General features: G+C 35.4%; 1 protein-coding gene across 8 annotated transcripts; it reads right to left on the bottom strand.

The window, feature by feature from the left end:
* Positions 1 to 1,394: 1,394 nt before the first annotated feature.
* Positions 1,395 to 25,687, bottom strand: CEP44 (centrosomal protein 44). 8 transcript variants are annotated; one of them, XM_028114286.2, is made up of 13 exons: positions 25,192 to 25,686; positions 23,883 to 23,991; positions 22,945 to 22,976; positions 17,155 to 17,293; positions 14,389 to 14,536; positions 13,126 to 13,272; positions 12,635 to 12,757; positions 9,682 to 9,852; positions 8,475 to 8,681; positions 7,765 to 7,840; positions 3,339 to 3,463; positions 3,044 to 3,081; positions 1,399 to 2,275 (listed from the first exon to the last, which is right to left on the bottom strand). In XM_028114286.2, exons 4-13 carry the CDS (start codon positions 17,241 to 17,243, stop codon positions 2,227 to 2,229), a joined length of 1,173 nt encoding a protein of 390 aa, XP_027970087.1. In that variant the 5' UTR covers positions 17,244 to 17,293; positions 22,945 to 22,976; positions 23,883 to 23,991; positions 25,192 to 25,686; the 3' UTR covers positions 1,399 to 2,226. The 8 variants fall into 8 exon arrangements, with proteins under 8 accessions (XP_027970092.1, XP_027970091.1, XP_027970090.1 ...); XM_028114289.2 differs by lacking the exon at positions 23,883 to 23,991 and having other exon boundaries at positions 1,398 to 2,275; positions 8,550 to 8,681; XM_028114288.2 differs by lacking the exon at positions 23,883 to 23,991 and having other exon boundaries at positions 25,502 to 25,686.
* Between the last annotated feature and the right edge of the window lie 73 nt (positions 25,688 to 25,760).

The raw sequence follows: 25,760 nt of genomic DNA on the forward strand, positions 1-25,760 counted from the left end.
GTAAATTAGGATTGAAGAAGTTTCAAATCACCTAATTGTATGTATAGTTGACCCTTGAACAACACAGGTGTTGGGGAGCCTACTGTCTATGCAGTCAAATCTGCATATAACTTTGGACTCCCCAAAAACTTAACTACTAATAGCCTACTGTTGACCAGAATCCTTAACATAAAGTTGATGTAACACATTTTTTAATTATATGTACCACATACTGTATTTTTTTTTTTAAGATTTTATTTATTTGAAAGAGAGAAAGAGCATGAGCAGGGGGTAGGAGGCAGAGGGAGAAGCAGCAGACCCCCCACTGAGCAGGGAGCCCCATGTGGGCCTCCATGTGGGCCTCGATCCCAGGACCCCAGGATTATGACCTGAGTTGAAGCAGATGCTTAACTGACTGAGCCACCCAGGTGCCCCATACATAGTATTCTTACAATAAAGTAAGCTAGAGAAAAGAAAATGTTATTAATAAAATCATAAGGAAGAGGGAACCTGGGTGGCTCAGTCATTTAAGTGTCTGCCTTCGGCTCAGGTCATGGTCCCAGGGCCCTGAGATCAAGTCTTACACTGGCTCCCTGCTCAGCGGGGAGTTTGCTTCTCCCTCTCTCAGTGCTCTCTCAAATCTTAAAAAAAAAAAAAAGAAAAAGAAAAAGAAAGAATCATAAGGAAGAGAAAATACATTTGCAGTACTGTGCTGTAAAAAAACCCTTGTACAAGTGGACCTGCACAGTTCTGGGCCATTCACACCTGTGTTGTACAAGGGTCAACTGTATACGTATGCTATATAAAACAGAGAGGGAGGGAAGAAAGACACAAAGAGAAAAAGGAGACTTACTTTTTCTTCTGTGTTGCACAAGAAAACTTGAAAAATGTTTTTTTTTAATTGAGTTTTTCAAAAGAGAATATAGTAAGTTTTATGGGAAATCAGTAGTTTTAATAAAAGGTAAAATACTGGTATATGAACCACAAGGTGGTGCTATAATGCCATGTTGGTAGTTAACAGATTTTTCTTTTATAACTGTTAATATCTTGATTTTTATATTTTTTATAATGGAAAAAAAACCTAAGTGGGTTCATTAATTCTAGAAATATTTACTGAAATTCTACTAAATTTAAGCTTGTATGCTAACTTCAAAAATTCATAAATTTTAAAGTCTAATGACTAAACATGGTACAATACTAAAAATGCCTTATTTCTACACAGAATTTAATGTTAATAAAATTAACTTTTAATGTTAGTTTCATGTGACAATATCAAATTACACATAGAATATAAACAGATAATAAATAAAATACAATCAGATGATCTAAATAATAATAAAAAAGAAAAAAATTCTTTCTTCCTTCCAAATAATGGAATCAATTTTCTTAAAGAGTACCCAGGGTTGTTATTATATTTTTCATGTATAAAATTAAAAAAAAGATCATTTGTCTAGTAACGTATCTAGTAATTGAAAGTGAATTTCATTTTTCCTTTGATTTAACTTCATCTAAGACCTTTTCTCTCTCTAGAAAAATACATAACTTCCCATCACTTAAAAGAAAACAAAAACCATACTGTGTATCTTGTAATATTGGATGGCCACCATCTGTGTCTGTGCTGCTGGTCTTAAAATGTGTTATGGAATAGAGCACTAAAATACTCAACACATTTTAATGGTGAACTTTCTGACCTTTTGCTAAATACAAAAAGAAAATCATACCCTCACTCTTTCAGTGTTAACTGAAAATGTATTACTCCTTTCTGATTAAACATAAAATTGTATTTTTATTTAATTTTCAATGAGCATTTTTACCTTTTCATTACAACATATTAGTCAGTACAGATGGCAAGATGGTGTGCATGAGAGCCTCCTGGGTACAATACACAAGTCCCAGTTGGAATGTTTCCAACAGGATGTAAACCACGGTCCACAAGTCTGTACTTTAAAAAACATATTACTTAGCACACTGCCAACAAATGTCAACACAAAAATACAGTGCTGTAATGACTTCACTCTGTAAAAGAAATGTACTGGCACATAAGTTTTCCTTAAAAAAGTAAAACAGAGTAAAGAAGTATAATCAGCATAAAAATAAGTATTTATTCAATATTGAAAAAACTCATATACCAAATGGAATTCAAATTCTTCATAAAAAATATTGCAGTATATTAAAATTTATAGAGAATTCTTAAAATATACAACATGTACAGTAGCCAAAAGCCTAGAGAAGTTCACGCAGAAAATTCTATAATTGGTGATTTGGACATTTCAGTAACTCTGCGGTTTCTTCAAACCTGCAATACAATAAATAAATAATATTAAGTAAAAAAAAAGTTCATAATGAGGCACAGGATTTAAGTGGCTGAAATTATGCTTTTGAACCTAAAATAAATTTCAGTATTTTTCTTAACTATAGGTATAAATGACAATTTAAGTAGATACTATGGCCAGAGGGGAGAAATAGCAACCAAAGTCAATTATGAGTCTTTAATTCTTAGAGTGTAAGTTATTTTAATAATCATAATTATGAAATTTCAAAACAATATAGTTCATTATAGTAGGCTGCATAGTACTTATGCAAGTTCATTTCATATTTCCTTTTCATTGCTCTTTAATCATTTGTCATTTCACATTTGTACAAGATACAAATATCATTTTTAGTAGTGCTTTACCAATAACTGTCTGAAAGACTGGCAATATTTTAATAATACTTAAAATGTCTCCAAACCATCCACCGACATATATTATTTTGCTAAATCAGTAATCAAATGAGATAATACTCTTGATTAACTTTCAACCAAAAATATCTCTGCACTGTTTAATCCCACAATTAATTCCATTAACCATGCTTTACATCACTTGTTGGAAACCAAAACAGTGACTCATCTCACAAACACATAACTGTAGGTGGATTTATTATCCACTAGAGTCCTGAAGGAAATTCCACACCTGATTGAGAGACCTTTAAGGTTTGAAACACATATGCACTTTCTATATATACTGTAATCCAATACAATTCCCTATAGAGAAATGAATTTCTGTTGCCCCTTTCTGTTACTTACATTTTTTTCATCCTTTCCATTTTCTGGATTGTTGTTTCCTTTAATTTAAAAAGCAACAAATTTAGGCGATTTCTCAAAGTAAACCATCATCAAAGATGGACCATGAACATGTAAAACACACCCTAAAACACTGCATTAAGTACTATTTACTTATCATAAAGAATTTTTACGAGAGATTAAGATTTATAGTTTCGCTATTTTTCTTGCCAATGGCATCTCCAACTAAATCTAATGCTTGCTTGTTCTCCTGACCTTAGAAAGGAAATCATCTTAAACAGTTGCCAGTTTTTCTTACCTCTGAATTCTCTTTCAAACCACAGTAACTACCAGTTGAGGTTCTGGGAGTTGAATCTGATGACACTGTACTATAGCCAGAGGATAGAGGAATACTTGTTTGCCTCTCCTCTTTGCTTTTTCTATCTGTGGAGAAATTCATTTTTAGGTTATCTTCCTTTCACAGTGGAGTCATATCTAAAAACTTTATGTATAAATTGAAGAAAAACAGACATTTTACTATGAAATGGCTACGAGTATAGATCCAGATAAATTTTTATTCTTTTAAGATTATGACCTAGACATAGAGATCTAGATGTTAGAAGTAGGCCAATAAAAATGACAAAAGGTACTATTACCTTTATCACAGCAATCAATTGAATAAATAGACAAGTTCATAATTTTTAAGTATAAGCTACTGACTCAGGTATATTCCTTTCTTAAAGTGGTGGTAACCATTACCAACACTGACTATACTTTTTAAAAATCAAAAAACATTCTATTCTAAGTTAAAGTGCATGGAAAAAACAATGATTAAAATTCAGAGTTTACAGATTTCTTTTTTCCTAAAGAATTGAAAAAACTTCCAGTTCCAGTATGCTGATACCATTCATTCAACAAAATGATGGCAAATTTTTCCTAGAACTCAATCAATTATAAAACATCACTGATAAAACATGCTGCTATTAAATCAATCCCATAAGCCCTATGTTTTAGTCTGGATACATATGGCTGCAAAAATCAAGGCCAAAAAAAAAAATAGGCACCCATTTAAACTGGTACACATAGGACAGTTTTACTGTAAGCCAACAGACAGCCTCAATTAGGGAAAAAGTATTACCGCCTGAGGACTGAAACGACTAGACTCTTACTTTCATCTCTCATGGAGTTGTGTGAGATGTCCACTTCTCTTACCTCTTTACTCCATTCCTCTGCTTGCTTATCAGCATGAATTTGAACAAAATGGCCAGCCCAGCCCAGGCTCAATATCATTGACTGACTTAGTATCCTAATTCCAAATTCCCAAGGGAGAGAAAATGATCTGGCTCAACACCTTTTGGATTGGTATTCCCTGGGTTAGGTGTCTACTTTTGATCCAGTTGGGTCAAGATCACATGGTAGATTAGCTACACCCACGTCTTTGGGCAGGGGCTGTTGGCAACAGTTAATTTCAAGGAATAACTTGAACCTAGGCAGGAACTATATCCAACATTCCCTAATCTTGGGTTATTTTCTATGGATAGAGAGAAGTGTCCTTTGAAAATACTGAACCAAGCTGTTCAAAAATAGGGGCGTTTTGAGTCCTAGGACAGGAAACAAAGAGTGGGAAGACAGAATGGAAGGTGAATGGAAGGTGAAGGAATGGCTCTCTCTGCTCTGATTTCTGGGGCCTAGACTTTGAGGATCTATCTAGCCATCAAGGGTGAACCTCATGATGGGAAAAACCTGGTATTAGGCAGGCTAGGGGGCTATCTGGAGAGCCATACAGGGCATTCCAGAGATTACAGAATGGGGAATATACCGAACACCAACCATATTTGATAGCCAGATCAGTTAAGTGTATATTACTTTTCTGTGATGATTTTTCCTATTGCTTTCCTGAGCCTCTAGTCTTCCTTGTTTAAACGTAATGGTTTCTTAGCTGTGCTATGAGAGATTTGAGAAAAGACTGGTAACTAAGCTCAGGTTGGAAAGGAAAGGGGAGAGTAATGGCCCCGAAGGCCAATGTTGTTTTGGAGTTTCAGAGTCACCGCTCATAGATCTCTGTGAAGAAAGGGGATCTCTAAGATCTAGATTTCCGAGTCAACTGTCTCCACGGGACCATTCATCTTTCACTGCCAACTTTGGAGAATTATGACCTGACTGCACCAAGAGAACTAGTTGGGTCCTTTGCCATTTAACTATACAGGTATCGCCCACTTTTTGAAAGTTTTCCCATTACGCCACTCTGCTTTTACAAAAGACCCACATTAGTATCTATTTTTGCTAACTAAAAGAAATCAAGGAGGATGTTGACTTTGAGTCATTATAGAGGCCTCACACTCTAAGCGGCGAGAGTGGCCCCGCCAAGTGGCTTCCCTGGGAGCTACCCTCAGTGGCTCAGCACCAGGCCTCCACAGCTTTGAACTGTTTCTGTGAGTGACTGTGCTTTATCACAATTTAACTGTGTTCCCGTTAGCAAGATGTGTCCTTAGGTATCAGAAAAGTCTAAGAGAAGTTATTTTTTGGGTCTGGAAATGCTCATAAATTAGTGGTAATTGCTTCTTTGCTTTACACCATTTAGGCTTATGGAAGGTTTCCTAGTAATGCTCTTCTGATAGCGGGGAAACCTGTAATTTGTAAGCCACTACTTCCCAAAGAGGGAAAAATTTATGTCCAACTGATTTCTGGATATTTTGTATTAAGTATATCATACATAATTTAATATTTTCAAAAGTGAACTCATTATTTTTTCCCAAACCTTCTCCTTAATTCTCTATTTTATTAAAGTAACAACTATGTATTCAGTCACACAAGTCAAACACAAGTGGTCAGTCTTGACATTTTCCCTCTCCTTCACCAATTCTACTTCAATCAGCAATCAAGGCCTATCAATTCTAACAGCTAAATAAATTACTTCCTCTTTATCCTCACTTTCATAGCCTTGGTAGACACCCCCATTATTCTGAACTAAAGATCACTAAAAGACCATTCAAATTACTGTCCTTCCCTGTGTTACTCTCTTATAATGAATCATTATTCTGTTTTAAGATGACCTCTCTGAAACAAATCTGATCATATTAGCTTTGCTAAAAATCTGTGACCCCACATAAACTCCATGATTTTGTCTTTCCACTCTTCTGCTTCAATTTCCTTTATATGCCCACATGTACTCTTGTGATACCATAACTTTATTAACATTTTTCTTGGGAGAAAAAAGGCACAAAAAAACCCAAAGCAAAAAAAGAAAGAGCCTCAACAGTCATGCCCTATCTAGGAATTAACAATTACTGAACTGTAACTGAACACAAAAAATTTCATAGAAAATGAACATCATATGAGGTCACTTCATTACTGTGATGAAACAAAGTAAGACCACCATCACGTATGAATATGGACAAGGACACCATGTAAGCAATAAACACACAAATGACCAGCTCTCCCAACTAACATGAGTGCTTCTTCTTTTCCCCTGAAAATTTCAGCTCCTTTTTCATTCTTATCGGTCATCAAACTGTTCCTGCTTCCTGATAGCACCCAAACTAGAAGAACCATCACTTCTTTAATAAACTGTCTTCAAAATCACCCAACATAAACCCAATCCTTACAATAAAAGCCTCTTCTCACTGTTTTTTTTACCAAGACACAGAGAGATGCCTTACAGGCATCCATGGAAACACTATTTCTGATAAAAAGAAAAGAAATCATGAACTTCACAAAAACCATTCCCAACTTAATATAATCCTAAAGTCAGGTTGGTGAATTACTGCTCTCAACTTCCAAGTGAGATCAAACTCTGCTTCCATGTAGCATGTACATGTAAGGTGCAAAGTGTAAGAATTTATATATAAACTTGACTCTTTTAATTGATCACAGTTAGACTATAAACTTTGAGACCAGACATTTACCTTGTTCATAATCTATAAACCCATTTCAGATGGTAGCCTGTCTGCTCATCAGCCTAAGTCCTAGCACAGTGGCTTAAACTTGTATATGTGTTAGCTAAATGGGTTAAAGGTATGTTCTGTAATAATGTTAATAAAATTATAACCATGAAAATGCAAAAGCAAAGTTGGAAAAGGCAAATTTTGTTTTGTTTTTTAAGATTTTATTTATTGTCAGAGAGAGAGAACACAAGCAGGGAGAGCAGCAGTAATAGAGAGAAGCAAGCTCCCTGCTGAGCAAGGAGCACCACGCAAGATTTGATCCCTGGATCCTAGGATCAGGACCTAAGCTAAAGGTAGATGCTTAACAGACTGAGACACCCAGGCATCCCAGGAAAAGGCAAGGTTTTGCAAATAGCAGGCATTCAATATTCTTTCACTATATAAAAAATTGAGCTCCATTATATACAGATACTGGATAGAAATATAGGCCTAATTTCTGTCTGCTAGACAGAACACAAGGTAAGATCTTGATCTCAAGGATCTCAGAGTTAAGCTTTGGAATTTGTTGAATAAATGAATGAATGATAAACGCAAAGAGGAAACATTTTACCAAATCTGAAATGTGTAGTCTAATAAATTCAGTGCCCGAACCACTATGTCATGTAAGATATGTAAGCTGGCTTTTTTAGCAATCCTAGGCTTCAGTACTCTGTAAGTTTAATACTGTCTTTGTTTAGGGGTTCTACAGTTTCTAAAAAATAAGGCTTCGGAATATTAAAATTATCAAATACCTATATAAGTCATTCTCCTGAAAACTCCTTATCATACCACCAATACCACCGCCATAATATTAGAACTTACCAGGATTCAGAATATCCATGTCATTACTAGATTCATAGTCTTCATTTGTTTCACTAAAGTCTATATATTCATTATTCTGGAATAATACAGATTAGTATTAGAATAAAATGAAAAGAAAAATGTACTTGTTTTATATTCTTATTGTTAAGCATAAATATAAAGATGACATGATGAATGTTTAAACATTTTTAATTGAACCAGAAATCGAAATCCTAAGTAAATAAAAAAACAAATTTCTTAGATTTGACAAGGCCATGGCAAATTTGGTTAACCGTTTCTATGAAATTTATAATTTGATCAAAGTAAATGAGTGAAAACAGGGAGTCATGATTTTAATTTTTCCTGTCCATCTTTTCTTTTCCCTATAAAAATAAGCCATTTGTGCTATTAAAGAATATAATTTCAAGCTTCTCATAAAAATCAAACATTATCTTACCTTATTTTAAATGTTCAGAGCTGTTCAAGTATTAACAGCTCTAAAAGCTGAACCTAGAGAGTTTTGCCAGGTTATCTTAGTTGATAAAGAGAAAAACAATAACCACAACAGCAACAAAATAGGCTGGATCTAAATAGGACCTCATTTCAAATAAACATTTTCCCACTACCTTAACATTACCTTAATTAGCTTTTCTAAAAGAATATACACTTAACAATGAATGAAAACTTGATTGTATCTGAGATATCCTATAAATGTTAAGGAAAGATAATACCTTTTTAGACAAAAGCATTTCTGTTTCAAGAAGAGTGACACGACTTAGAAGATTAGTCCACATTTTTTCATTTACCATCACTCTTCCTTTCATTTTTTCTTCCAAAGAGTCTAATCTACTCTCTACCAAAGTCAGTTTCTGAAGCTTTTCTTGGCATTGAGCAAGCATAGTCTGTAGTGCAGTAATCTCAGGATTAATTTTAATATCCTAAAATGAATAGAGAAGTTAAAAATTATATTACACAAACTGAAATTCCTTTAAAACTCAATGTATCCCCATTTTCACTGCACTGTGTTATTTCAATAGTTAACAACAGGCAGTACAGTGTGAGAGTTGAGTGTGATCTGTAGAAAGAGAATGCTTGGACCCTAAAACTACCTCATCTGAGGTGTATGACCTTGGTGTCTCAATTTCCTTATATATTAAAAAAACAAACAAACAAAAAAACCCCAAAAAACCCCAGTACCTACTTTATGCGGTTCTTATGAGGATTAATTTGCAGAAAGCTCTTAGAACAACACCTGGTGGTATGAGAAAACTGTCACTAACTTTTTTGTAATAGCTCCTAGCACAAAGCTAAGAGGGAGTGACCAAGAAATGACAGTGCATTGAGACTGTTCAGTTTGCTAAAAAAAGAAAATAACCTTCATGACCATGTGATAGTTTTTATAAGGGACAACTGTATACTGTGATGTACAGAAGTTACAAGAAACAGAAGAAAGACAGAAAAAGTTTAGCAGGAGCAGTACAGACTAGACGCTCTAATAGGGTCCGTGGCAATAAAGTAATAGAAAAAGTATTCTAAGAGTGAGAAAGGGATGGCAAGGGCCCAAAAAGGAAAATGAAATGGCAGGAGTGTAGTTTTTCCATTCATTAATGAAGGGAATGGAGAGTAGAGAACCCTCACTGTACAAAGAAGTATATCTCCCATCTCTCACCAGACTGTAAATTCCCTGAAGCAAAGTACTATCTCTTATTCATCTTTTTCTTACCCATAACACCTGGCCCAGTACCCTAAACATAAGCAGCAAATAATATCCATTGAATCCTATACAGTACACTTATTTATTCTTAAATAATGGTAACAAAGGTATTGTATTAAGATAAATAATTCAAAAGGCGAGAGGCATTCCAAAGTTTAGGTGCTGAAGTAATCATGTACATCAAAGAAATACTGGCATCTGTTAAAGAAGTCCAAAATTCTTACTTGTTGTTCAGACTTGATTTCAGGGAACTTTACTTCAGGAATCTTTATTTCAGTCGTCTTTAAGTCACACACATCAAATGTTTCACTAACATCTGTTACAGTACTTATCGTATCTTCAGGAATGTTAACACCATCTTCGTTATACAGGTGACGGATCACCACAGCTTTTTTCTGCAGAGAAAAATAGGTCAGAGCTGCTTAATGGTTTCCTCATACAACTATTTTAAACATAGACATAGTAACTTTGCAGAAGAAATATCCATCTTCCCTTTAAGATTTACCAAAGTTTAAATAACATATTAAGGTATATGTCAAACACTATCGATTAACTATTATTACTATTACTAATATTTTCTGTGATGAAATTGTTGTCCTGATTTTTAAAGCATTCTTATGTACTAGAAAAATTGAAATACCTATGCAATGATATCTGGGATTTGATTCCTATTGTTTCAGATTTGGGGGGAAAGATGCTAGACAAGTGGTTACAATACAGATGAAACAAGATTAAGGAGAGGTTGATACACTGCTGATAGTGGGAACAGGTACTTTTTTTTAAAAAAAAGATTTATTTATTTATTTGACAGAGAGCGAGAGAGAGAGCACAAGCAGGGGGAACAGCAGACAGAGAGAGAAGCAGACTCCCCGTTGAGCAGGAAGCCCGATGTGGGGCTCGATCCCAGATCCCTGGGATCATGACCCGAGCCCAAGGCAGATGCTTAACCAACTGAGCCACCCAGGTGCCCGCGGAATGAGTACTTTTATAAATGTACGGAACATTTCATAATAGGTTGCCACATAATTGACATATAATCAAGAACTGGCTCTGTGAGGAGGACCCATTACAATTTTTTTTCTAATAAAAAAGCCAGAAAATATTAGACCTTCAGCTAATAATTCAAACTTAATAATAACAAAGGGAAAGTCCTAAGAGTAAGGCATGAGGTCAAACTATGCATTCACACAAGACTCTTCTCTGCCTACTTCCTTCACTATAGACAGACTGCATATGCACTATAAATATGTCATATAAGATAGAATTCACAAATCACAATCTATAGAAGGTACTGGGAAAAGAGACCATTGGCTTTAGTAGTGACTCAATCTCTGCCTATAAAGTACTGATTCCAACTTTTCTAAGTTGGAATACTTTATTTATTTTTTAATATTTTATTTATTTACTTGACAGAGAGAGAGAGAGACAGTGAGAGAGGGAACATAAGCAGGGGGAGTGGGAGAGAGAGAAGCAGGCTTCCCACTGAGCAGGGAGCCCAATGCGGGGCTGGATCCCAGGACCCTGGGGTCATGACCTGAGCTGCAGGCAGACGCTTAACCGACTGAGCCACCCAGGTGCCCCATAAGTTGGAATACTTTTAAAAGTCACTCAAATTTCTGAAAAGATCTGGTGTCATTGATTCAATTTTGATTAATAACAAAGAATACTTTGTTTTAAGAAAACTAAAAACAAGTTTAGGGCGCCTGGGTGGCTCAGTTGTTAAGCGCCTGCCTTCGGCTCAGGTCATGGTCCCAGGGTCCTGGGCTCGAGCCCTGCGTCGGGCTTCCTGCTCCGCGGGAGGCCTGCTGCGCTCCTTCTATCCCCCCCCACCCACTCTCTCTCATTCTCTTTCTCTCTCTCAGATAAATAAAAAATCTTAAAAAAATAAAAAGTTTAATGCCTTGAAATTTTGCACCTTATTAGGACAATTTAGATTATCACTCAGCACCAAAACTGAAATAGAAGATTGAAAAATATATTTAGCATATAACTAATATTTAGTTATACTAGTTATAATAATTATTATAACTAATATATTATATAATACTGTGTATTATAATATACAGTATACAACTAATATATTAGTTATAATCATAGCTCATATTTAGGAAGTGCTTACAATGCCTATGCTAAGCACAAGAAGGTTACAAAAAAGCAGTATAGGAAAATTCCTGTTTATATAAATTCGAGTTGGGGAAGGATACTGTATATAAACCACATAGAAATTAGAAAGAAAATTGTGTCAAGCTAATGAGTTAGGTAAGTTAGAGATTCAGGTGTACAAGAAGTATGGGCATTTATTCAGAAACCATGTATCTTTTAATTCCTTTTCTTACTGCTCTTATTACCTACAGCAAAAGTTATATTAAAAAAAAGTAATTAACATTTTCCCTTCAGTAAAATGTTAAGTTTATAAAGGCATAAAAGTATCTCTTTTATAGATTCTATTAATATAACTCATGCAGTTTGGACTGGGGAGAAATAATTCTCTAGATTTTACTTCAGCCAGAAACTATTCATATCTTTTATCTAATGACACCTTATTTATCTGATATTCTATCCTCTGATCTCAGAAATGGTTTGCCCAAAGTGGAACACAGCTGAAAATATAATACTAATTGTTATAGTGTAATATTTTGGCCTCAATGTCTCTTGGAGATAGAAACGCTATCTCTAAATGCACTGGACTCATTCAGCCACTAGTATGCCAAGGAGACAGGGTAGGTAAGATATTTATTAACAAAGAGAAAATATTCAAAAACCCACCCCAAAGCCAGATTATAGGTTTAGGGACTATCAATCACTGGATAATATACCCTATCACTATTAGCTAATGGTATGCTCTTCAGACATTCCCATGTCTTAGAAAGACTAGATACATAATTAAGAGTACATGTCAAGACCACATAATACAGCGTTTCCAAATCACTGCATTCTACCTGGGAAGTGAGGCAGAAGTACGGGTTAGAAACACAAAGAGAAAAATTGTTCAATTTTACATTTCTACCTTCTTATAATGTGAGGACTGTCCGCCAGGTAATATGGTATACATTGCTAAAAATCCTTATGTTGTATCTGACTAAAATGTTTTACTAGCTACTAGTCAGAAAAGTGAACTTGTACATTAATTAGGTAGATAATTCTTAGCACTGACACATTTTCTTTGTATTTTCCTACCTTTCCTGAAGTCATAAACCTGCCAGTGATGTCAATGCCAACAGGCTCTGTAGATGTTTTCTCAGTGCTTGAAGAAGGTTCTGACTTAACAGAACTGATTTTCTTTCTTTGTTGTGATGGAATCTTAAAAAAAAAGTATTAAGACTAATTTTACGTGAAAGCTGACATATTTAAATTATATTACTTAAATTTTCATATACAAAATACAACTACCAAATGATAAGAAATCTAATGAGACATGTCTTTTGAAAACTAAGAAGTGAGGCAAATGTGTTATGTTTGAACTGTTAGCTTAGGACTAGTAGCTCAAAGTCACAAATGTGTGAAAACAAGTGACCAGTATTTAAAAGAAACATAAGGTATATGGTTACCCAAATCTGTGAACAATGCAGTAATTGTATTTCTGTATTAGTCTGCTATCTAGGGTATTGACTTTATATGTTAAAATGCTGGGCCACTTGGAGTAAGTTAAAATCAATTAATAAAATTACCTTCTCAAGACTACTCAATTCCTTGTGCTTTTTCATCACACAATTCAAAATATCACAAATAATTTGGATTTTCCATTCTGCAAATCCACACTGGAGAAACTGCTTTTTTGTCAAGATTGGTTTATAATTAAATTGATCACGCAGAAGCTGTAAAGAGGGAATAGATCAAAATCCAAAATGATAAATGGCCAGCTGCTCAGGAATGTAATAACATCTCTGAGAAGAGAAGGAGGATCATGCCAGTAGATTAAGGGTACTAAAGAGATTCGTAGGAGTGGTGTGAGTCATGACCAGGTAGGAGAGGTATTCATGTAGAAAACAGCTAGGTAGGAAGTAGCAGAGAATAGATGGCTGTCTAAGATGAAAAAACATAGCCAATGATCAAAAAGTTCAAACATCCTCATTGGTACTAGAAAAATTCCTTAACTTACTAGATAATAAAGAATACCATACCAGATGTCAGAAAACCATAATTTATTTAATTCTTACACGACATGATTTATTAGATAAGTCAGTAGGCCTCTGAGTTTCAATGTCTCATTTGTAAATGAGAGAAAGAGACTAACTAGACCAGCAATTTTCAAAGCCTATATTATAAAATCCTAGGATTTCTTAGAAGTGCTTCTCAGGTTTCCATGGAAGCTTGCTGGGGTTAGAGGCAAAGACAGGGAAGACTAAACAGACTCTATACACGTAAAAGCTCCCGTTTCATCAAATGTAATTCACTACTTAAAAAAAATTGATTTGATAAATGGGTTTTACTATTTTAACAGTGAGAAAACCAGTGCTTGAGTAAAAATTAATGATAATCTGGAGGTATTCTTTAATCTTATGAGATGTTCAGTATACATACAGTACAAATGCAGATACTGGAGTAGATATAAGACATGGTCCCAGACCTCAAGGAACATAAAATCTCAAAGTTTTAGTTCCCTCTAATTAAATTAATCACAATTCTATAAACCACAAACTACTCAAAGTCACATTTCTAACTTCTGCCAACATGCCAAATTATACTAAAATTTGATATAAAAAGAGCAAATGATAACCAATGACATTTTTACCAACTGCCACTTATTAGATTATAAAACATAAAGGGAGCTTAAATTATCTTGATTATAACAGGGACTGCATCTAAGTGAGAAATGCACATGAAAATACTGTCAACTATATGTGTTGCACATATATAAAGGGTTATTATAAAACATTACTCTTAAAAATCATTCAATGACTTCTGAAATTATTTCAGAAATTCAAAAATACCTTATAGACGGTATCTATAAAGCGCAAGTCATTCTTCGCTATGAGCTCTATATTGGATTCCATCAGAAGTTCGGCTACATAAGGTGAATATGAGGTAAGGGAATAGCTAATGATGGGCAAAGATGCTGCTGTATCTCCCTTTACCAAACTGTTCGCGAGAAAAAGAAAGATATTTAATGAGCATAATTACACAAAGTTAGATAAGAAAGGCAATATAAAATATGGTGTCAATAATTTTATAAATTAACACTCCAGCCAAATAATTAGGAGATAAAACCCTTTGGAGTCCATCCCCTACTCTAACTCAGTATAGCCAAATTACTATGAAATAACAGTTTATTTTCTAAAACAGTTTGCTCTTTAGTAACAGTACAGTCTATTCACCACAGTATTTGAATTTCCAAAGCTTAGCCTTACTTGATCAGTCCATTTTCTCTAAACAAATGTACCACCTTATAGTGCTCAAGTACATTTTATGGTTTTGCAAACCCTTTTTACATTACCTCATTTGCTCTTTACAATAAACCTGCAAAGGTAAAATATCATGAATTCTACGTTACAGAGGGGAAAATAGGGCTGGAAAAGGCATCTACAGTAACTGGGCTGATCAGTTTGCATCTTCCACTTGTATCAAGTTCAGTAGAAATCTGTGCCTTAGTAGAGTATGCTAATTCCTCCCGTCTAGAAAGGTATCCCATTCTTTTCTGCCTGTTATTCACTCTTATAAATTATTTGGCAAATCTCAAGCCTTCCAGGAAGCCACCCTCAATTTTCTGATCCACACTGATGTCTTACAGAATGAGTCTCAGGGCATTCAGTGTCTGATGCCTCATGCTCTGTCCTGTACTGTTTTCTACTTGTCTATACATATGGACCTTATTTTCTCAATGTGAAGTACCTTCACTGATTCTCCCACAACAAAGCAAGGAGGTATTTGTTCAATTAGCCAGTTATATATGTTCAACTGACATAAAAATGCACTTACAGAAAACATTTGTTTTCCACAAAATTCAAGACATACATAAATTTCCCCATCCTCACACCAATTTTTTTTTTAAAAGGCAGAGAACAAGTATATAATGCTAGAATTACATTTTATTTTTAAGGACAAATATAAATTGTTTCTTTTATATTTATGGGTACAGTAATACTCTACCCAGTGAGAAAACTGCTCTGGAAATCTTGTCCATTAGTTTAAAACAGGAAATGAAAACAATACTTTTGAACAGCAAAATCTGTCCATTTTATGCACATTCTGACTAGAAGACAGCCGGGGGCTACATTTAATACCTCTTGTTTTAATTCAAAAATCTTGATTATCTAGTTTCTAGGGACTTTGATTAGAAATAGTAATAAAATAGATATTATAAACTGGCACACGGACACAAAAGGGAGATGCTGAAAAAAGGTTAAAAATGGATAAGAAATATAAAACTCAAAATATGTGTGGGGGGAGTGTGTATGTGGGTGAGGGGGGTAACCTGAATAAGCAGCAGCAAGTAGTGTTACTTATTTCAATAGACCCTGCAGAGTGCTATGTTTTGAAATAGTCTGAAAATTATTGTTCTCAATGATACTCTTCAGTCAGTTAGAAAATCAAATGTTTAGATTCCATACTCAAAAGACAGGAGAATAATTGGTATATTTTCCAAGTATTCCTATCCAGAATGTATCTTAAAATGATGCTTCAAGTAGTAAGAAGAAAATGCGGCTATTCAAACTGGTTAAGTCCCAGCAAGACAAGACAGTAGAGATGTCCCTGTTGTAAGCAAGCAGGATCTGATTGGTACATGCTGTGGAGCACCTTCTGATTCTCACACAGAAGGCTTGGAATCGGTCATTAGAGTTCAGGTTTCTCCCATGATCCTCATCATCCTTTCATTTTGCCATCCCTTGGGGGTTATAGATCTCCCTACATTCCATCCACACGTATATGTAAAGCACATCCCTAGAATATCCACTCTTACATGTCACGCACATTATTCCAGGATTCTCTTTTTTTACTGTTCAACCAAGTTTTACTCTACTACTTGAACATATAGCTAATCTGGACTTGTCCCTGGACACTTACTCATTGAATAAATGTCTAGTTAGCTACTAACATGTGTCAGGCACAATTCTAGATGTGAGGATATTGCAATGAACAAAACAAAGTACCAGTCTTCAGCTTATATTCTAGTGGGGAATACTTTCAATCAATAATCCCAGGTAAGAAGAAAAAAAAATATTAAGGGATAGAAGATGAGAAGAGTACCATATTTAGATTAGCATGAATACAGAAGAAATACATGTTGCTACATACTACAAAGCAAGTCAGTCCTATTTGGAAAGTGAAAACTACAGTGAAAGGTTCAAGTGGGGTCTATCAAATGAGTTAGCTTAATAACAATCTTTGCACATGGTGTAAGTTGTCATAAGAAGCCCATTAACTAGAATCTTCCACATCAAATAGCAAATTATATAATTAAAGAGATCCATTATACTTTAATGAGTTTAAAAGTTGTATAGAAACCATATCTCGTACAGATGTATATTGTGGTTCTACTTCTAAAAGGTGTTTTAAACCTCGAATTAGAATTTTTCATTGATTCATACTTAGAAAAAAACTCCTGTAATTCCCTGCTTTCTAAAATATTTTAATCATTTCAAGGAAAATTTTAAAACAACCCAGGTAAAATTTGTCTCTATTTAGATACACCCCCAATGTTAAATCTTACCTCAAATAATTATCAAAAAGAAAACAAATAAGTTTGATACAGAGCTTACCCAACACAATCCACCTCTTGAGGATAATTTAGTGAGCGAAGCACTTGTTCTAGGTTCCGTAAGCTTCTTTTTAAGTCACCTGTTGCCATTATTTAACATTACATTCAGCTCCAGCTTTTGAAATAATCTAATTTTTCACCTAAAAATAAATCCATAAAACACTGGTTAAGTCTATTTCTGAATCTTTATTTTGTTCACATCTCTTACAGGCACTAAACATATTTATCTTATCTTAGCTATTTCTGTGCTAACTTCTCTTCCCTACTGGTCCAGTGCGATCATCTATCTACAGTATATTCCCAAATATAAGATAAGCTTTTTCCCCCAAATACTTTCCTTACAAAAAAAAATGTTTGCCTTATGTTCATATTCTTACAATGTGTCTCATGATATTCTCCCAAATTGTTTATTCTGAACAAAGTTCCATTTGGGAAGAGAAATCAACCTGAAATAACCTCTAACAATGACTATTTTAGATGCTTATAATGGTTACATAATAAACTCAGTAAAAAAATGGAGACAAAAGAATTTATTACAGATTTAGTCATTATTCCCAGGGCTTTGACCTCATAGTTGCCAAAAAGATGCTTTGCTTAAAAAATAAAAATAGATGAGTTAAAAAAAATTTAGGATTTGGCTTGTAAAATATGGTGGATTAAGTGCATGTTATCTTTATTTCTTTTGTTTTAAACATCACTAAAATGAAAGTAAATGATTAAAAACCATATATACTCACCAGGGCAAAATGAATTAGAGGGGATTCCACATGACAGGAGAAGTATCAACAAAAGTGTGGAAGACGGAAAGCAGATGAATAAGTGAAAACCAACCTAGCAGAGCAGAGACAGGCTAATCTTATCTGCCCATTTAAGAGGAAACAAACAGCAGCAAGGTAAGTTCAGAAATGAGGGGCCCTTAATGCTTATGAAAGGCTAAGGGGTAAGATCAAGGGGGTTGAAGTAAGGATGATTATTCGAGAGTCCATGTAAGGAGCTACTAAACCTAGATTTTTACTTTCCCTCCCCCTCACCCCCTCCCACATATTTTGTTCAGCTAGGCAACTACCTCTCTGCATCCCCAGGTTTACCAATGGGTTTTTAGATAATATCAGAGCACAATCAATAAATTTTTAAATAAGTTGTACGTCATTAAAATTTAAAACTTCTTCGGGCACCTGGGTGGCTCAGTTGGTTGGGCAACTGCCTTCGGCTCAGGTCATGATCCTGGAGTCCCGGGATTGAGTCCCGCATTGGGTTCCCTGCTCAGGGGGGAGTCTGCTTCTCCCTCTGACCCTCTTCCCTCTCGTGCTCTCTATCTCTCATTCTCTCTCTCTCAAATAAATAAAATCTTTAAAAAATAAAAAAATAAAAAAATAAAATTTAAAACTTCCAAAAAGACACTGTTAAAAGAATGAAAAGATAGTTCACAGACTGGGAGAGAATATTTACAAAACACATTGAATAAAAGACTTGTTCCCAAAATAGACAAAGAACTCTTGTAAGAAAAAAAAAAAAACCTAGCCAATTAAGAAATAGGCAAAATATCTGAACATTCGGGCGCCTGGGTGGCTCAGATGGTTAAGCGTCTGCCTTCGGCTCAGGTCATGATCCCAGGGTCCTGGGATCGAGTCCCGCATCGGGCTCCCTGCTCCTTGGGAGCCTGCTTCTCCCTCTGCCTCTCTCTCGCTCTCTCTCATGAATAAATAAATAAAATCTTTAAAAAAAAAAATCTGAACATTCATCTCACCAAAGAAGACATACAGATGACAACAATCATATAAGATGCTCAGTATTACTTATCATTAGGTGATTGCAAATTTAAAAAAAGAGAGATACCACTACAGACCTATTATAATGACTAGAATCCAAAAAACTGATGATATCAAATATATATGGGATATGGAACAACAGAAACTCTCACTTATTGCTGGAAGAAATGTAAATGGTATAATCATTTTGGAGGACAGTTTAGCAGATACAGAGCTAAACAGTCTTACCATACAATCAGCAAACATGCTAACAAGGTATGTACATATACTATCTTGCACGTGAATGTTTATAGCAGCTCTATTCATATCGTCAAAAAGTGAGAGCAACCAAAATGTCCTTCAATAGGTGAATGGATGAAAAAAATCGTGGTACATCCATACAACAGGATATTTAGTCAGCAACAAGGAAATGAGCAGCAACAAAAAGACATGGATGGACCTTACTGCCTCTTCCTAAGTGAAAGAAACTAGTCTGAAAAGGCTACATACTGTATGATTTTAATTATACGACATTCTGGAAAAGACAAAACTGTAGTGACAGTGAAAACAACAGAGATCAGTGGTTAAGCAAGGACTCAGAGGAAAGGAGAAGAGAGGGTTGAATAAGTAAATGTAGGGAAATCTTTTAGGGCAGTGAAAGTATTCTGTATGATACTGCAGTGGTAGATACATGACAGTATGCATTTGTCAAAACCCATAAAACTGGACAGCACAAAGAGAACCTAAGGTATGCAGCCTTTATAAAAACCACTTAGAAGCTGGGAAACCCCAGGACAGAACCAGACTGTGACAACAGAACCTAACTGTATTACCAGTGTGTGAACCACCTCACAGAAGCGCATGGGTGGACACGGTGCTAACTAACTCTGGAAATGAGTGCAAGGCTCAAGACAAAACCACTTGCATATAAATACTGTACCCTAGTTTATAAAGTTGTTTCCCAGGTACTTATGAATTAATTGATACTTCTATGCATACACACTGGAATTGAACAATTAAGTAAACATACGGCAGAACAGAAGTCGAAGCTTCTTACTGCCAGAGTGGGAATTTATAGATCAGTAAGGAGAGGAGACTAGAATGAGCCAAACCTGCCTAATCTATCAGAGTTAGAAAATTCCAGGATGAAGTCATGTTCAGCTAAATATAGATAAAGATAGTTATATACTGAAGGATTTCTAGATATGTGTATATAGACAGCTAGTATACATGTATTTCCTTTCTCTGCCAGCTGAAAGTGATTAAAAGCAACAACACCCCAGCAGTAAAGAGCACACCTCACATTCAGATCTTAGTGTGTATAATGTTCTCCAATAAAAGAAACCAGGACTCCCTGTAGAAACGGTTAAATTCTAAGACTGGAACAGAAAATATACAAGATGAGCCTGAAGTATTGCATAGTTCCAGAAAGTGAGAAAGTATACACAAACCAATCCCAAAGTGATGGGGGTATGTCAATAGGACATAGGAGACAAATGAAACAGTTCCCAATGGTCAAAGGTGAAACTACCTGAACAACAAAATTAATTTAATACTATTGGATTATAATCCAAAGTATAAGCAAAACAGAAAATGAATTACTATAGTTCAGTGTACTAACAAACAAAGGAGAAAATGTTATCATTTCAGCACATTTCATAAAATTCAACATTCATTCATAATATAATTCTTAGGACATTAGAAATAGAAGGGAACTGTGTACATTTGATGAAGGATATCTACAAAAACAAAAACAAAAACAAAAACCTACTGCAAACATCATACTTCAAAATAATAGAAGCTTTCTTCCTGAGACTGGAAATGAATCTTGTTCCCTCATCATTTCTCTTCAACATTGTACTACAGGTCATAGACAGTACAAAAATGCAAGAAGAAGAAATAAAAGGAATAAACACTAAAAAGGAAAAAAGAAAATTGTCCTAATTCACAGATGACGTAATTGTATATAAGAGTCCAAAAGAAATAAGTGAATTTAGCAAGGTTGCTGATGGGTAGAAGGCCAGTACATAAAAACCAGTTGTATTTCTCTGTATCCCTCAAGTAATTATATAATTTTTAAAACAAACTTTCTATGTATAAACCAAGTAGCCCCAAAAGTATCATAAACATGTGAATAAATCTAGAAAAGATGTACAAGACCTCAAAACAAAAAACCCTAAAACTTTCTTGAGATGTATTAAAGAAGCCCCAAATAGAGAAAGTATACAACTTGTTTAAGGATTGGAAGACTCAAAAAACTGATCCACAGATTCAATGAATTCCCCCCATCTCCCCCCCAAAAAAAAAAATCTCTCAAGGTTTTTTTTTTTTTTTTGATGGAAATTGACAGGCTGATTCAAAAATGCATCCAGAAATGCAAAAGATAAAGGATAACTAACACAATCTTGATAAAAATCAAAATTGCAAGATTTAACCACTGGATAACAAGACTCATTATAGGGCGCCTGGGTGGCTCAGTCGTTACGCGTCTGCTTCAGCTCAGGTCATGATCCCAGGGTCCTGGGATCAAGTCCCACATCGGGCTCCCTGCTCGGCAGGAAGCCTGCTTCTCCCTCTCCCACTCCCCCTGCTTGTGTTCCTGCTCTTGCTATCTCTCTGTCAAATAAATAAATAAAATCTTCAAAAAAAAAAAAAGACTCATTATAAAGTTACATTTGGAATTAGTGAAAATATGTACAAATAGAACAATGGAACAGAAGAGTCCAGAAAAAGACCATGCATATATTGACACTAGATTTACGACAAAGTTGATACTGAGTAGCCCTGGAGAAAGGATGGTGTTTTTTAATAAATGGTACCATGTCAACTTAATATCCAGATAGAATAAATAAATCTTCACCCCTTGATGTAAATGGTACCTCACATCTTTTACCAAATTAATTCCAGGTTTATTGAAGACCTAAGCATAAAATGTAAGACAACCTGGCTTGCTGGAGATCATAGAGGAGAATATCTTTGATCTTCAGGTAGAGAAAGATTTCTTACCTTATGACTGTTAAAATGAACCACATTAAAATTAGCAACTCTGTTCATCAAAAGACACCTTCAAGAGAGTGGAAAGATAAACCACTGAGAGAAAATGATGCTGTCGATCTATAAAACCAACAAAAAGATTCATAACTAGAATATGTAAAGAATTTCCTTCAAAGCAGTAAGAAAAGGAAAAACAGTAGAAAACAGGAAAGAGACCTGAACAAGAACTTTACAGAAGAGTAAACAAGTGAAAAGACATTCAATCTTATTTATCATTAGGAAATTCCAAAGTAAATCCAAAATGTGAAACTGTGGAACATCTGAAACTCACACAATGCTCTGGAAGGGTAAATTAGTACAATTACTTTGTAAAACTTTATGGCGATATCTACTAAAGCTGACATATAAAGGGCCTAGGAAACAGGAATACAACTCCAGAGAACATATGTACGAAACAGAGTATGGTATGTACATGGGCACCAAAAGACAGGAACAATATTTGAGATTTTAAATAAAATAGTTCATTTTTTAAATTCCAAAGAAAATACCATGGCATTATATATTTTTTTTAATTTTTTTATTGTTATGTTAATCACCATATATTACATAATTTGTTTTGGTGTACTGTTCCATGATTCATTGTTTGTTCATAACACCCAGTGCTCCATGCAGAACGTGCCCTCCTCAATACCCATCACCAGGCTAACCCATCCCTCCACCCTCCTCCCCTCCAGAAACCTGTTTGTTTTTCAGAGTCCATCATCTCTCCTGGTTCGTCTCCCCCTCTGACTTACTCCCATTATATTTTTAAATGACTCATTGTATGGTGTAGGTCTTTCATTAAATTCTCGAAGATTATTCCCCAAAGAGGTTCATATAATAAATACAGACAGGTAAATAAATGATTAAGAATCTTTGCTAGAAAGAGCTAAAAGGCTTCTAAACTTAAGTCTAGTCAATCAGTAAGGCAATGTCCAATAACACACTTAAAAGAGATCTATTTGTAACTGTCCATGGACACTTCATAGAAGGAAAATATGTAACAATACCTTGAATAATGAATCCTCTGGGAACGAAGCTTCTTTAAAACGAAGTCATTGACATTAAAAACAAAACAGAACAATTCATAAATCAGGTAGAGTTAGTATAATCTTTTCCCCCAGTCAACATTCTAGTAGTTGCCCAAGATACAAAATAACTCCTTACACACTTTCCGTATTTATGCATAACAAGAGGTAATAAGGTCAGCAATTTGCAAAATCCTAAATTTAGTAGGCTTTCTATTTTAAGCCCCTAGCCACTGAATTCTGCTTTCCCCCCTCTTTAGGAACACAGTATCTTCCTGTTCCAAGACTCCTCTCCTTTAGCAACATGGTAAAGAACAGATTATTGAGTATAATTTACATATTCATGCACGGATTTTAGTCAGTATTTTTCCATTAATAAATTACTTCTAAATATTTACATTTTTAGGCAGAGGGAATTTCAGGTACTGCCAAATGAGAGATAACTAGAAAAAGAGGAAGTGATCCTGAAATCACATTATACAAAATACTGGCCAAGAGAATAAGCCTTATTTAACATCTTTTAGGATGACTAGGGGAGAGATGGACATAGGGAAGCAGTAAGAAAGGACTTCCCAAGACCAGCCTTTACTTTCCTGGGAAAGATGAAGTGGGAACTAATCTGGTTGTAACTGCAAAAAAAAAAAAAAATATATTCTTAGGTACTACCATTGGCCAATGTAGTATTGTATTAAGTTCCAGACCCACCTATCTTAATATGATTCTTCTAGGGTACCTTTTCCTCCTAAGACATTCTATAACTTTAATATAAACTGTATCTCCCTCCACAGACTTTGTTTAATTCTTCCAAATGTATATTCCATATTTCTAGCACATGTAATTTTGTTTTATTTAACATTTTATGGTATCTTTCCTTTCCCTGAAGTCCTGGAACATATATCAATGTCTCACATTATTTCTACCTCTGATAATGGACTTTCTGACAACAAAGTATGTCCTTGGAACACATCCTCTTCAGTACCAGCAGAATAAGTATTTTGAAGAAGAGTAAGATACAAGTACAGGTTGGATCTGTAGGTGAAGGAGATAATAAAACAGGATAGAAAAAAATAAAGGGATAAATAAAAGAGAATTATACAAAAAATGACAGCTACTGTTCTACATTTTCATGAAAGACTTAGTGAAAAACACTAAGTCATTAAAAGAAGACAATCTAAAAGTTATGCATATTTTAGCACAGTACTTTAAGAAATGAAAAAATAACATATTTTAAAAAAATGATTAATGTTTTCACTTTATAACCCTTATCAAAAGAAATTAAGAGAAAGGAGCCATTACTCCGCTTGTAGCATAGTTTCAACCATTAAGATGGACTCAATACTGCTTCCTAGCATCCTCCCTGGAGTTCTCTCTGCAAGTCAGACCTGTTCAACTAAATTTACTGGGGGAGACGTAGTGAAAAAGGTATACAGTAGCAGTTTATGATTTTTAATCTAGCTCAATCTCATTGCGATTAGAGGTCTTAAAAGATGCCTCTGAATGGAATGCCATTGAACTGAGAGTGATTTTTCTTCGAATGAAGCAAGTACACTGACTTTAATTATTATGGTCCATGGCTAAGAGTTTGTGACATATCTTGCAACACTACATATTATCTAAAAACTGTGTATCAAAAATCGAGTAGATATGAGGTAAAATTAAGTTTATTAAATTTTCTCAAAAGATATTAGGGGAAATACTGCTCTAAGAGATAGGTAGAAAGGTCTGTGAAAGGGAAAACACAGAAAATTGCGGAGAAAAAGTGGGTACGGGACAAGAATAGAGCTCAGTAGGACTGCTGTGTTCACATAAAACTGCTCACAAATATAAAATATTCGTGGATAATTTTAGAAAAATAGTCCTGTGTACCTATAACTTCGGAATCAAAATGCCAAGACTGATTTTTTTCGCAGCGAGAGGAAAAAAAAGTAAGTTGTCTAGAAGGTAGAGAAATACGGAAACCCAAGGAAAGGCAAGCAAGGAAAAATCACAACTTTCACCCCTTCCTTCTAGTCAGCGTTTCGGAGGAGTAGGATCTTTCCTCAGCTCATAGGTTCCAACTGAAGGAATCAGTCTGTAACTTCCCAACCCTAACCCTAAACTGAGAGAATTCACTGCCACGATTCTTCTTATTTCGCTGTTTATCATAAGGCTGTACCAGCTGGGTATATAGGCAAGGCATATCTAGGGCTCCCCTCCCTCCATTTAATTTAAAAGGATGAAAAGGCAGACCTGGTCATTCGCTCCCGCCCGTGGTTTCGGTTAAGAGCAGCGAGGAGAGGCTTCCCCTGCTTAATCTGGGGCGCACTCTCACCAGCCTCCCCAGCAGCCGCCGAGCAAAGAAGAGGGCCCCGAAGGCCTCTGGTCCCGCACAGCAGGGACGGGGGGAGGTGGCATATGCGACCAGAGACAGCCACCGGGACCCAGCTTTCAGCAGCGAGTCACTGCGACCGGACGCTTGCACCTGGGCGCACCCCTCGAGTCGACCGTTTGTATTTAAACAGTGGGTCGAAGCCCGCCACGCGCCGCGGTAAGACCTTACAAGCTGCCGGCTCCTCGGTGCTTCACGATTCCTCGCTGCAGATTCCACACCACGTTTGTCCAGACCACTGTGGAGACTGACTCTGCGGAGAGGCTTTCCAACGGCCAGTCCGATCCCAAGTTGCAGAATAAAAGTTTGTCTAGTGTTGATATTTAGAGTGGCTCTTGGGTGCTATGTGATAAACAGGGAATCTATAACGAATCGTAAACACCGGAAATAAAAATGCTTCTTCTCTAAGGCTCAGAACCCTAACGTCACT

The sequence above is a fragment of the Eumetopias jubatus genome, unplaced genomic scaffold, assembly GCF_037043125.1.
Source record: "Eumetopias jubatus isolate StellerSeaLion01/CBP00866 unplaced genomic scaffold, mEumJub1_p1.0 scaffold_2, whole genome shotgun sequence".
In the NCBI taxonomy this organism is placed as follows: Eukaryota; Metazoa; Chordata; class Mammalia; order Carnivora; family Otariidae; genus Eumetopias; species Eumetopias jubatus.

Excerpts from the sequence above, each read along its gene's own strand:
- CEP44 (XM_028114288.2), bottom strand. The coding sequence starts at position 17,243 with ATGGCAACAGGTGACTTAAAAAGAAGCTTACGGAACCTAGAACAAGTG. Across the intron at positions 14,537-17,154 it reads CAAGAGGTGGATTGTGTTGG|TTTGGTAAAGGGAGATACAG; the intron begins GTAAGCTCTGTA and ends TCTCGCGAACAG. Across the intron at positions 7,841-8,474 it reads AAATGCTTTTGTCTAAAAAG|AATAATGAATATATAGACTT; the intron begins GTATTATCTTTC and ends GTATTATTCCAG.